Source organism: Lissotriton helveticus, chromosome 6, assembly GCF_964261635.1.
Source record: "Lissotriton helveticus chromosome 6, aLisHel1.1, whole genome shotgun sequence".
Classification (NCBI taxonomy): Eukaryota; Metazoa; Chordata; class Amphibia; order Caudata; family Salamandridae; genus Lissotriton; species Lissotriton helveticus.
Window position 1 is genome coordinate 829,092,304 of NC_136067.1, and position 13,454 is coordinate 829,105,757.

Sequence of the window (13,454 nt, forward strand, 5' to 3'; positions counted from 1 at the left end):
AAAATTTGGGAGAGCAGAGCTTAAATCTAGACGAAACGAACATCGGGTTTAATTAGAGGTGGAAAAAATGAAAACGTGTAGTGAAATCAAAATATCGTGTAAATCAACCTAATAAGGGAAAAACAGAGAAACCTTTAGATGCAACTGTTGTGTAATAAATGTGAAAGGAACAACCTTAATTAACAGAAAGGTATGAAAGGAATGCCATGCTGTGAGGTAATTGAACAGCTCCTTCATAAGGTACTTTTGTTATTTTTTGTCTGTCACACTGGAACAGGCCACCTATCCAAAACGCAATGTCCCTTAACTTAACTGGGAAGTGAGAAAAAAAATCACATCCAAGTCAGTCTTTTTTCCACTCTTGTCTGCAAAGAGGAGCAACCGGATCCCGGCCGAGCCGAAACCCGAGTAGGTCACCGTACACCACGATAAAATTCCCTAATCCCCGAGCCAGATTTCCCTGAGGGGGCCTCGTCGTCCTCCTCGCTTTTCCATTGCGCGCGCCCGGCCCTCCTCCCCCGTATCTTTCATTTCCCCTACCTTTAAGGGCCCGACACCCGATCCGCGGGCGGGGATCGGGTTACGGTTTTTACAGCTTGGCCCGTCTCCCGCCGCACACCGGCCTCCCCCTCTGCTCTGCTGTGATTACTGGCAGCGGCTCGCCTTACACGGCTCCAGATGAAAGCGGCTCGACGCAGGGGCCTTTTGGGCACCGCAGGCATGCAAAGGAGCACACCGCCAACCCCGCGCCCCGACATTTATTTGGGCACTTTTTGTGATGTGTACACTGTCTCGTTTCGTCTGAGCGGTCAACAGCGAGAGGAGTTGCTGCTAAATTGTTTGTTGGGTTAAACAAAAAGTGTAGCAGTGGTATAAACCCTGGCCAAGTCACAACTTCACGCTACTTGTGCACCGCCTATATATGCATGTGACATACTAGACCCTGGGAAACGGTGGTTAAGGTGGACCAAAATGTCCTGGCAATGCTGTGCCACTAACAATCCCACACAGTGGTGTGAAAATGCTACATAATTTACCTCCACCCATATAAATGGGCCCGACTGCATCCATATAATGTTGCTAATGTCATGTCAATGCCATGTAAATTGTGACGTGTAATGTTGCTATTTCAATTCATTATAAACAGCTTTATGACTGTAACATGTTAACATGTGCATTGTAGTTAGTGTCATGCAACTAACGACACGTAGACAGAAAGTGACATGTAAACAGTGCTATGTTCATACCTTGTAAACAAAGGCATGCACACGCCCGTTTTAAAGTTGCTTTATTTACGTTTTGTACTGTGGTGCGTGGGCCGTGCGCCATCAGGCAACCAATGGCACTCAAATATAAAACAATGTGCCCATGCACACCTTGACATGCTTGATGTTTGCTTGGCAATACACACATGAAAAGTAGTCAGTGACGAAGACAGTCAAAAGGGACCTGGATCCGGGGCAAAGCACGATCTGTGGCTGCAAAATACGAGGGCCTACTTAACTGCACGCCAGGCTCCCCAGCGAACTCAGGTTTCCCTTAAAACGTTGGTGGTGCTCGACTTTCCAAAAACAAAATCGAGCCAATATTAAAAGCCGGCGTATAAAAAAGCGTTAGTGAAAAAGTGGGTAATTTTACTCCTCACACAATGTTGTTTTTGTTTCTTGCGCGCCAGTTCAGACAAACATCTGTTATAGAAGAACAGCTATCTCCCGAACCGCCGAGCGCGCCTGCAGCCAAAGTCAACATGCCGGGCCCTCGGGATCCTGCACAGGCAGCCTTTATACCGCGCCGGGATAGCATTTCGCATGTTTTGATTATAATTAGCTAATTTGTAACCCTAGAGCTTAGGAGACGTCAAGGCAGCCCTCCTTACGGGGCGCACCGGGCCACGCTCTAGTGACCGGGCAGGCTGGGCTTCGGGGACCCCGAGGGGCGACAGTCAGACAGACCCCCTCTGGTACAAGCCGTCTGGGTGGACCCAGCTGTGGGCACTGGTGCAGGCATCCTTAATGTCGCAGCCAGGCCTCGTGGCACACAAAACACTTTCCGACACCGGTCACTGTCACTTCCTGGGTAAATCGTGAGGTGGCTCCCTCCACAGAACAAGGCGGTGGGTGTGTTGTACTGATGCTTGTATTTATAAATCCAAAAGGTATATATATATATTTATGAAAAGTCATTGGAAACACACCAAGCCTTCCTGCACACGTGTATATTGTATAGCGCGTGCATTAAGGGCAGCACATAGTTTAAGTAGCCATGATAGAAACATACTTTAAGAACAGCACATAGTGCAAGGGTCCACAGCACAAAAATACATAATGGCGAAGAACATAGTGCAGTATGCACACACGCTACAGCACGTGCAGCGCAAAGTACACCACGTGCCCGCAGTACAACACATGCTTGACAGTACAACGCATGTCCTTGGTACAGAACACAATGGAAACACGTGCACACGGTATAACAGGTACTTGTATAACAAAGCATGCTTAGAAGTGGCACAGATATGACGCGCATGACGTACAGAACACGCACACTGCAACACACAGTACACCACAAAACACACCTTGCGCGCATAATTAAAAAAAACAAAAAATGGTAGAGCAGCATTTGCTGAAACTTATACAACATGCATAGGGCGCATCACATGCATATAATAAAACATAGTACGACACGTACACATAGTACACTACCAAAATAACCAGATAATAGACACTAGCACTGTTAAAAACGTTGGCGTCTAAACAGGTGAGGTATAAATTAGCACAAGGTCATACTGTTTAACTGCAAAAAGCCTGGGTGGAGGAGACATCCAACATTTAGTACAGAAACAGCACTGAAAAGTGCATGTTATTTAGTAAAATATAATCATACCGAGACTGCGTAGGTGCAGGCTCAAACTTGACCAAACTTCAAAACAAGAATATGAAACCCAACACGCATTCCCGATATAAAAAGGTACCTGCAGCTTGTAATGCTCTCCGTTGCAGCAGTAAACCCTGCTAGGGACCAGTGGCAAATGGACCCGGAAGATTCGAACACAACCTACCCCTCCAAGAGCAGTCTCTCAACATGGAGCAGAGGTCCCTTCAGGCCTGTCAGCCACCCCACCCCTTGGGCACAGCTGGACGGGCCCGGCTGCCCGGATCAGTTACAGCACACACCTCCCAGAGAGCAGGGTACACACACTCCCCCAGCCAGAGGCAGCTCCTGGACAGCTCTCCCACAGCAGCCCATGAGCTGTTCCCATCAACTGCGTAAATCGAAAAAAAAATGAAGAAAGCACAGAAACAGGCCCGGAAGAAGCGCAAGACAAAGATGCCACAAACAAAGATGTCTAAAGCTTTTCCACATCAAATCTTTATTTGCATAGCGAATGGTTTTAGTTAACTGCGCAAATAAAGATTTGATTTTGTCTAAAGCTTTCCATTCTGACCATGTACTTACACACTCGCTGCTGGTACTCAAAATACATGGTGTAAAGGCAAACCATTAAGATCAAGATTGACCCGAAAACAAACTCAACTTCCAAGCTAGTGCTGAATACAAGGATCTGTAAGGACAGCGGTGGCTGCCCACAACGTACGTCAAAACATCTAAGAAAGCCAGTGCCTGATGATGCCCGTGTGTGAATTGCCCTCTGTTTCCAGGCCGGGGGAGGAGCTGAGACGTGGTCATTTGCATCCCCCCAAAAAATGACAAGCCTCCTCCTTCTCTTTTTGTGCGCGAGTGTGGGCGTGGAGATTTGCATTGGAAACAAACATAATGCCCCCCTGGGCCCCAATATCGCACCAAGTGCGGGTGCAGCTCCACCATCAGCACCCCGGGGCTGGGACCCACCTTCATCTCCTCGTTGATCTCCCGCTTGACCGGGTGGGCCGGCTTCCTGCTCCTCTTGCTGTTGTTGTGTTCCGGGGGTCTCCCTTCCTTCTCCATCTCTGCCATCTTTCGCCTGGCGTGCGCGGAGGCAATGACTGCGGGTGCGGAGGGGGGCCCGGGGCGCGGAGGGGGGGCGCTGCGCTGCCTCAGGGCTGGAGGTCGGCCCGGGCTCTGCCACCGCCGGGCGGGGAGGGGACAGTCGGGCCGCCGGGCACGGGAGGGCGACGGTGCCCGGACGAGTCAGCCATCTTCTGTGCCCGTGTGCGTCTGCATGGAGCTGGCCGGCCGGGTGCTCGTGTGCGATGCTCTCGGCTGCGTGTGTGCTGGAGAGGGGGCTCCTTGTGTGGAGCGGCGCGAGGAGGGGCGGGGCCAGAGCGTGCAGGCGGTGCGCGAGAGCGGGCTGGCCCCGCCCCTCCGGAGCGATTCTGCGAGGGCGTCGCGGCTCGCGCATAGCTGGCTCCAATCCTGGGCGCTCCTCCCTCGGCCGAGCGTGCTGGCCCCGCCCCCGGAGTTTGACAACAAGACGACCCCGCCCACTGCTGCTCGGTGACAGCTTGACGCGCGGCTGCTGCACGGCGACACGCCCCCTCGCGCCCATGCTGCGTGCAGCGCAGTCTGCCAACCTGCTGCCTGCCCCTGATGTGCAGCCCCGGCCTGTCCTACCGGCACGGTGCACACCAGCCCGTCAGCCTCAGAAGGGAAGTCAGATGACTATGTCACCGGTTCACTACTTAGTCTATCCTATGCTCTCATTTATCAGTGCATTGTGGGTGTCTCAGTTCATTTCCAGTAAAGTAACTGGACGGATGCTGACATGATTTGCAGAAGCCAAACCCTAAACTGGAAAATTATTGTTCTGGTGAAATAGCTATGCTCCCCTGCACTTGTCTGTGCCTAGTATGCCTAACTATTTAACTAACCTTGGTGTCCTCCCCCAGTGTTCTGCAATAGGGGCCTCTGGCAGGCAGCATTGTCCTGGCACCCCTGCGCTGACATACAAACGGCTTACATTAAGAGCGCTTGCCCTTTGCAACTTCCCCCACGTTAATTAAGCCACGCACACTGTCCCCTAGCAGTGGCCGACACGTGCCAAGTATGCCATGGCTGCAAATGCAATTAAATAGTGTGCCACAATCCTCAGGTTGGGTAGTAATAATAGAAATAGTTGGGGTGAAGTGCCCCCCTCAACTCTATGAGCCCTGCTGGCATTTCCCTTCTGCAGCAACGGTAGCACAGGACGTGTACCACCCTGTCTTTCTCCAATGGTTCCCATCATGTGCCACTCAAAAATATGGGACTGTGTATTTGCTCTAATATACTGCTGCAGGTATTTTGCATAACGTGTTTATACCTCCGTGTGCCTGCCTACTGCCTCCCAAGTATAGCTGTACCTCATCCAGCCTGGCTCACTCTCTTGAACCTCCCGATATTCCTACTCCAACTTTCCAGACTCAGACCTTATCTGTCTCAGAGTGTGGCACCCACCCAACATTTACTCTATCTAGCTCATCCACCGCAATTGCCGGGTTATTTCCAGTCAATTACCTATTTAACATAGGCACATTCTCTTTTTAACATAGGCCCATTCTCTCTTAGGCATTTAGTGCACACGCTGCCCAATATGTTCTCGTTTGACCTGCCATAAATCCAGGCCTGCCTCCTGCGTGTAATGTATGGTAATTTACAGAGCTCTTTACTTGGTTGAATGGGCCGCGAAGCGCTTCGATTCCCAATGTACGCATCTCTCAGGTACCTCGAGACCACAGTGCCGTGCACATAAGCACAGAGCCATCCACACAGTTATGACGAGAACTGCGCGGCCTTCCCTGTCGCCGGGAAGCTAAGCAGAGAGTTTGGGGACGGCCTCGACGCGGCCGCCTCTTTGTGTGCTGCGAGCCGTGGGCAGCTCTGCTTTGGACGTCCATGAAACCCGCCCCTCCGGCTCGGTGGGGGCGGCGAGGTGGCGCAGGTTGCTGTGGCTGTTGAGGAGGTTGCTAAGGGTTTTTTTTTTACCTCGCGCAGGGCACCCGGCTGTGCGGAAGATGTTTTTTACTAGCACCCGAATAGAGCCAATCCTTGGGTGGCAAAAAAAGCACAGTGACTGATACTTATATCCAGGAGACTACGTATCTACTAATTATTCCAGCTGCATCCCCTTGCCGACATTTAGCATGATTTTTGCTGTAGTTGTTATAAGGCGAACCTGACCCGAAGGTATTGGAGCGCTTTACATGATCACCTGGTACGTTACACAAGGACACATTCATTTTTGGTAGGCAAGAGGACATTACGTGATTTGCCCAGAATCACAGAATAATGAGGCCACGCCGAGAATCGAACCTTGTTCCCCAGCTCCAAAATCGGCAGCTCTGGCTGTTATGCCACATCCTCTCATGTAACTTTTCTTTATTTGCATATATGTACATAGTGAAACAAAAAATATGTTACAAAATAATGCGTGTAAAGTCTTCTAAACTCTCTGTAGATTATATCTGCACCCCAGAAATACAAACTAAAAGGGCATCATCGCACTTCCTTATTTACACAACGGCATCAAAAGTGACGGCAAGATGACGTTTTAGAGCTAAACACACCAGCACAGTATGCAGGGCCATGTTTTGGGGGTATTTTCATTTATTTTGCCACTTCAAAAATCTTTTGTCTGCTGTTTGTTTTAACGGAGTGTCATAGCAAGACAGGCTGGCACAAATTATATCTCAAATAATGAAGCATCATAAAGAGTAACTGTGTATTATTGTTCTACAATATGATTGAGGGCTATGATGACATCCTATACTTCAAGATAGAAACTCAGGTCTGCATCAAAGAGCTTATATGCTTTATTTCCCTAGGTTTGACCATGGCATTGCCCCTTTAATTGTTGTATGTTGTAATATTGAGCACAGAAATATTGTGCTGTATTATCAACCACCAAAATATAATGAATATATATATATTTTCACAAAAAAACAAAGTTTACAGGGATGTTGTTAAGAAATAGAATTTAAAAAAAATGTAGAAATTCACTGTTACAGGAAAGTGATAGTTAGGCTCAGATTTCACTCATACAAACCATTGATATTCAGCAGTTATAGCTACCTGAGCTAACTATAATTTGCACCTCTGCAATGAACTGCTTATGACCTTACATATTACATCTCTCATGACATGGTCAGTGACCCACTGATGGCATCGCTGATGACATCTCAAATTACATCACTGATGACATCATCCACAGACCCACTCACATACCTAAACATCCTTACATAAGCCAACCCCCATACCCATACAAGCACTCACATAATCATTGACCGACCCATTCAACCATTCACAACCCCTCTCACTTACCCTCACAGCCACTCACACTCCCACTCAATCACCCATACAGAAACTCACACAGCCCCTCACCCATACAGGTACTCACTGAACCACACACATACTAATATAGACACTCACACTGCCACTCACTCACTGATACAGCTACTCCCACTCCCACATATTTACCCATACAGGCACTCACACACCCACTCACTCGACCGTACAACCAATCACACACCCAAAGAACCACTTACTTACCAATTCAAACATCCAGAGAACCACTCACACACTCACTCACTCACCCTTACAGTCATTCACACAGACACTTACAGCCAGATTCATCATACTAAAATGGGCTCGCAAAGGGCCAGAATCTGAGAATCTGGCCTTTTGCGAGCGCTATTTTTGCATTTGGGATTCATCATCCCAAATGCAAAAAACGCTAATTGCGAAATCGCATATTTGCGAGGAATTGCATTTAAGGAATATCTATTTGAGATTCCTTAAATGCAATTCATCAACCATTTTCAATTTGCGAATTCGCAATTTCTGGCCGCTATTTACCACGAAGTCAGACTTCGTGGTAAATAGCGAAAAACTCAGAAAAATGCACTTTAGTGCATTTTTCTGAGTAGTATGTTACACACACACATGTCCTTTGGACATGTGTGTGCGCAACATCTGGCTACATTTGCTTTTCAGGGGTACTACAGGGTGTCCTTTGGACACCCCTGGCACCCTTGAAATCGCATCCTTATTTGCAATTAGCAAATTGCTAATCGCAAATAAGGAATAACTCCCCATTCATTCCTATGGGCCTGGCCCATAGGAATGAATGGGGAGTTATTCCTTATTTGCGATTAGCAATTTGCTAATCGCAAATAAGGAAGTTGTAGAAATCGCAATATTTTTTGCAATTCCTACATGAATCCCGTTTTGCAAGTCCTTAATAGCAATTCCTTAGGAATCGCTATTAAGGACTCGCAAAACTGGATAATGATGAATGTTACTGTTACTGTTGCTGTTACTCTCCAATACAGCCATTCACACCCACTCACACATCAATGCAGCTACTCCCATATCCACTAACACACCCACAGAGCCGCTCACACACCCACTCACTCTACAACACAGCCACTCACATAGCCACTTAACCATACAGCTACCCACATACCCACTAACATCTCCATACAGTCACACACACCCATAAAGCCACTCAGACACCCACTCACATATTAAGGCAGGCAATCACACAGCCACTCAGATATGTTAGTGATAGTATGGCCAATTATTAGTATAGAAAGAATAGTAATTTGAGTTATGCTGTATCTTAGTATATATCTTTTAGTATCTGAAATGTTTATAAACCACTCACACTCACTGGATGTTGGCATCAGCCGGGTCTGGTGGCTCAGTGGACTAAAGCAGCCATTGCAGGGGCCTGTGTTCGACCTCATGGTCACAGGTTCAAATCCCGGGTAATCGTGCGCTTTACAAATACATATGTTATGTTATCAGTGATGTTATTTGAGATGTCATCAGTGATGTCACTTACCATGTCATGAGTGATGTAATATGTGTGGTCATAAGCAGTGCATTTTGGGAGACATACATTATAGTTAGCTCAGGTAACTATAACTGCTGAATTTAAATGGTTTTGTATGAGTGAAATCTGAGCCTAACTATAACTTCTGCCATCTATTCCCAAACTATAAGGTCCATGTAACCTTTGTTTTTTATTTCTGAACTGTAACCTGTATTCTTTCAGAGTGGGTGTGTAAGTGACTGTATGGTTCGGTGACTGAATGTGTGAGTGGGTGTATGAGTAGCTCTGTGGGTTTGTGAGTGGCTGTATAGGTCTGTGAGTGGGTGTGTGAGTGACTGTATGGGTCTAAAAAGTGGGCGGAGAAAGGGACAATGTCTCAGATGAGCTCTGGGCAATTCCGCTGTTTGGGATTTACTGGTGGTAAGAGGAGGGGTTCTTGGCCCCCAAGGACCATCAGCATCCATGGGGACTTGATCCCCCAATGAGTAGTGCACCAGCATGTGCATTTGTAGAGTGGTTGAGAAAGGGGACATGGCCTCTGACAAGTTTTCAGCAATCCCGCTTTGTGGAATTTACTGGTGGTAACAGGAGGGGTTCTTGGCCCCCAAGGACCCGCAACTTCTAAGGGGACTTCTTCCCCCAATGAGTAGTGCGCCAGGAGGCGAGTTTCCAGAGTTGTGGGCAAAGTGGGCAGGGCCTCCGAAGACCTCTCATCAATCTTGTTATGTGGGACTTACTAGGGTAACGGGAGGGGTTCTTGGCCCCCAAGTACCCTCAGCATCCAAAGGACCATATCCCCCAACGAGTAGTGTGCTAGGTGGTGCGCTTGGAGTGTGGTGGACAAAAGTGGCAGGGCCTCCAACAAGCTCTCAACAATCTTGCTGTGTGGGAATTTCCTGGTGGTACCAGGAGGGGTTCTTAGCTCCCAATGGACCTCAGCATCCACGGGGACTTCATCCCCCAAGGAGTAGCGCACCAGGATGTGTGTTTGCAGACTGATTAAGAAAGAGGGGTGGCCTCTGATGAGCTGAACAGGATTCGCGGTTCCACAGGGGACAAGGTCCTGCTGAGCACTGTGGGGGACTCCCGTACCTTGAGAAAAAAACATTAGAAGGCAATGTATTGGCTTTATAGTGACTCTGGGACCCTTCTAACAGACTCATGGGGTCAGGGTACCTCAACCCTGACCCCTTTATTCACTTTGCACAGACATTTTTTGCCCCAGAGATGTTTCCCGAGATATAAAATGGTAGCCGCAACTTTTCTGTCATGACATGTCACATGATCATAGACATAGATGTCTGGAATTCCAAAGCCAACATAAAATAAATATGAATAAATCAATGTTACTAATTTATCTTATTTTAGGTAAATCTTAAACAATGTACAAAGTACAAATTCAGCAATGTGTCAAAACACTCACTCCCAGTAATTGTGCTCATATTCCTGTTACACCCTTTAACACTAGAGCAATAACATCATCACACGATCTCTCGTTACACATTTCAACACTAGAATGCTGTTCCAGTCTCGCTATCCCATTATGTGTGATAGATATACAAAAAGTGCACATGTGCAAAAACATTTAACATAAATAAGAAATTCACATCATATTAATTTTGTTAATCAATTGTCAGTGAGAAGTCACTTCATATAGACCCCTTTAAAACTGCATAGTTCACACTCCTATTCATGCCTTAATTTCCATAGAATGTTTACCGTATTATAAGTTTACTTATTCAAGTCGGTATATTAAACTCTAAACAGTACCATGGACTAGTGCTTTAAAGCAAGCCGATATTTCCAAAGGTAGACATTTCATAATTGTATAACAGGTGTGTTAAAGAAAGAAAAAGAAAATGAATACCAATACAAATCATCTCTAATTAAAGCATCATTATAATCTTTTCCTTCAACGTCATTCCTGAGTGTCAAAAGAATAATCTGAGCACTAAGGATATAATAAAGAGTCAATGTCCAATTCGACAATAAGTGATAAAAAGCCAATTTTAGTCCAATTCTTCTGTCCAGGTCAAAGGAGGTGTAGTCCATAAATCTTCTCAAACACTAATATTTGCAAAGTTCCACACAGCCAATGTAAATTCCAATCAATGGTAGGATTGTACAGCCAAAATGCAATAGTGTAGCCAATAGTACAGTTCAGCCAACACGTGTTTCGTTGATAGGTAAGTAACGTACTTTTTGTCAACCAGGTGGCCTTGTTACTGCATTTGTAGTTTGTCTTAACTAGAGCCTCTCTCATGTACATAATCAATAGCTTTTTAAGGACCTTCTCTCGAATTACAGAGTCACTCTTTATCAGATGCCAATGCTTGAGTCGTATCATTCTGATTTTATGCCACCCTGTGCTGTAGTTAGTGATACATCTTCTCTCATTAGGGGATTTTTTTCCCCTCATCTGTTCCCAAATATGAGTTACTCCCTATTCAGTTCATCTGCTCATCTCCTAGGTGTAGCTAATGTGGCTTCAGTGTAACCCCCCTGTTTGAACCTTTCATCTAACTCGTTCTGTGCTTGAACTGTTTTTTCTACCCATTTACAGTTTCTCTTTATTCTGAGGTTCTCCCGATAAGGGATACTTTTCTTCAAGCTGAGCGGGTGGGCACTCATATTGTGCAGGACTGTTACCAAGATCTTACTGTGTAGTCTACTAATCTTTAGACATTCAGTTAATTCTAAGAAGCTAACTTCTGTTTTACTTATTGTACTTGTCAAGCTGATGTTAAGATTATTAATGTTCAATTCTTTTACAAACTCTTCAGCACGTTCCACTGTACCTCTCCAAATAACAAACCAATCATCAATAAAACAAAAGCATAAAGTAATATTTTCTGACCACTCTTTCTCAAACTTCTGGGGTAGCACCTATTCCTCCCACCAGCCCATATGCAGATTAGCAAAGCTAGGGAAGAAGCAGGTGCCCATTACAGTTCCGGTATCCTGTTGCAAGATTTCATGATTAAACATAAAATAGTTATTTTTGAGGCACCACTCTGCCATCTCCGATATCATTCTCATTTGTTTCGGTAATACCCTTCTGGTCGAAACGCAGCAGCCTTTGATTAAACTCTTCACAGCTACGATATTTTTTGGGAGCAAGAGTTTTTCTTTCTGTGTTGCATCCTGAACAAAGGGCTTCCTGTGTATATGTACATGTATATATATATATATATATATATATATATATATATATATATATATATATATATATATATATATATATATATACATCCAGTAAAGTCTGCAAAAATTAGACCAGCGCCTACTTGATCACAGCGGCAAGTTCACCCAATGCGTTTCGCAGCGTTTCATCAGAGATGTCATGAGTGATGTTACTGACCATGTCGTGAGTGATGTAATATGTGACGTCATCCAGTGTATATAACAAGGACACCCTGAACAACAAATAGTTCAATTCCTAGGTCAGGGACAATTATTTATGAGAAGAAACACACCTAGGCAATTGTATGCTCTTGTCTACACAATGATAAATGGAAGAATTAACATATCAAAAATAGAGTTCTGTCTTTATTATCAAGATTTTTAATGGTTCTTAAAAACACTTTATGTGGTATACACATCAGTTAAAAAGTGGCGAATTTTAGAGAAAATTAACACCCCAGACACAAAAGTAGGTATGTGTATAAGAAAAAAACGTGAGGTGTTTTGGATATTTTCTTTAAATACTTTCAAAAATGGATTAAATAGCGAAATACCATGGGAAAACGCTATTTTTTAATAACATCAATAACTGCATTCCCAGCTATTTGGTTCATTATTATCTTCATTACTGACAGGACTCTTAGTCTAGTTTATACTCATAAAATTATTCCAGCCCCCTCTTCCGTATTGGCTTTTATATTGCGCGATTCCCCCCTCCTTCCCCGTGATTCTTTTCAGTTATTATTCACACTTTACTCCTTTATAAATATTATTCGTTATTCGTACTTTGTTTAATCATTACCCCTATAGTACGTTTCAATTACACCTAAGTAAATACTGCCCATGACATCTGTGGTTATTATATCGATAATACCAAATTACATTTATTTATACAATAAGATTCCGTTACATTCTATGTATGTGCATTATATACATATATGCCCCTTAATGCACTGTGCGAAAGTCTTTCTTCACGAGCCTTCCGTTGAGAGTAATTTGTTCACCTCTATGAGAGGTCATGTGTCAGGTCACGTGAATATATCCCTTTGTTGTTAACCTCCCACATGCGAGTATTTAAGGCCTTGCATTAGAAGGTCTTGTTGATATCCATCCGCCATCCGTTTCCTATGACGTAGGACGCTGGGATTCTTAGTTCGCCTTCGATCCTCCATTGTGAATTCTAATCCAAGGTGGGCTTTGTTTGTTTGAGCGAGCATTTCTACTTTGTAGTTGCTTGCATTTTTATCAAATGACTGCGCCTTATGTGTCAGTTTAGATTGACCGCTTTTCAATCTCTTTGTTTAAATAGCCCATTTTATTGCTTTTCAACAGCTTCAAGCAATATCAGTAAAAATCGAAGGCTACACTTGTCGCCAAGACTCGCTAGGTAATGATACTTATATTATTGTGAGACACATTTTTTTCATCGTGATGTCTAATCTGTATAGCGCTCTTACGGTGCAATTTTAATAAAACGGGCTATTTTCTGTTTGTATTATTTTTTCCAGAATTTATCATCAGG

General features: G+C 44.9%; 1 protein-coding gene across 5 annotated transcripts in view; it reads right to left on the reverse strand.

Moving 5' to 3' along the window:
• SOBP (sine oculis binding protein homolog) overlaps positions 1-4,230 on the reverse strand; it is a 389,000-nt gene extending 384,770 nt beyond the window's left edge. Inside the window, exon 1 of one of the 5 annotated variants that reach the window (XM_078648418.1) lies at positions 3,847-4,230. In XM_078648418.1, the coding sequence (XP_078504544.1) occupies positions 3,847-3,951 (105 nt within the window). In that variant the 5' untranslated portion in view covers positions 3,952-4,230. The remainder of the gene's footprint in view (positions 1-3,846) is intronic. The other 4 variants (XM_078648419.1, XM_078648416.1, XM_078648420.1 and 1 more) reach the window with 4 other exon arrangements.
• Between the last annotated feature and the right edge of the window lie 9,224 nt (positions 4,231-13,454).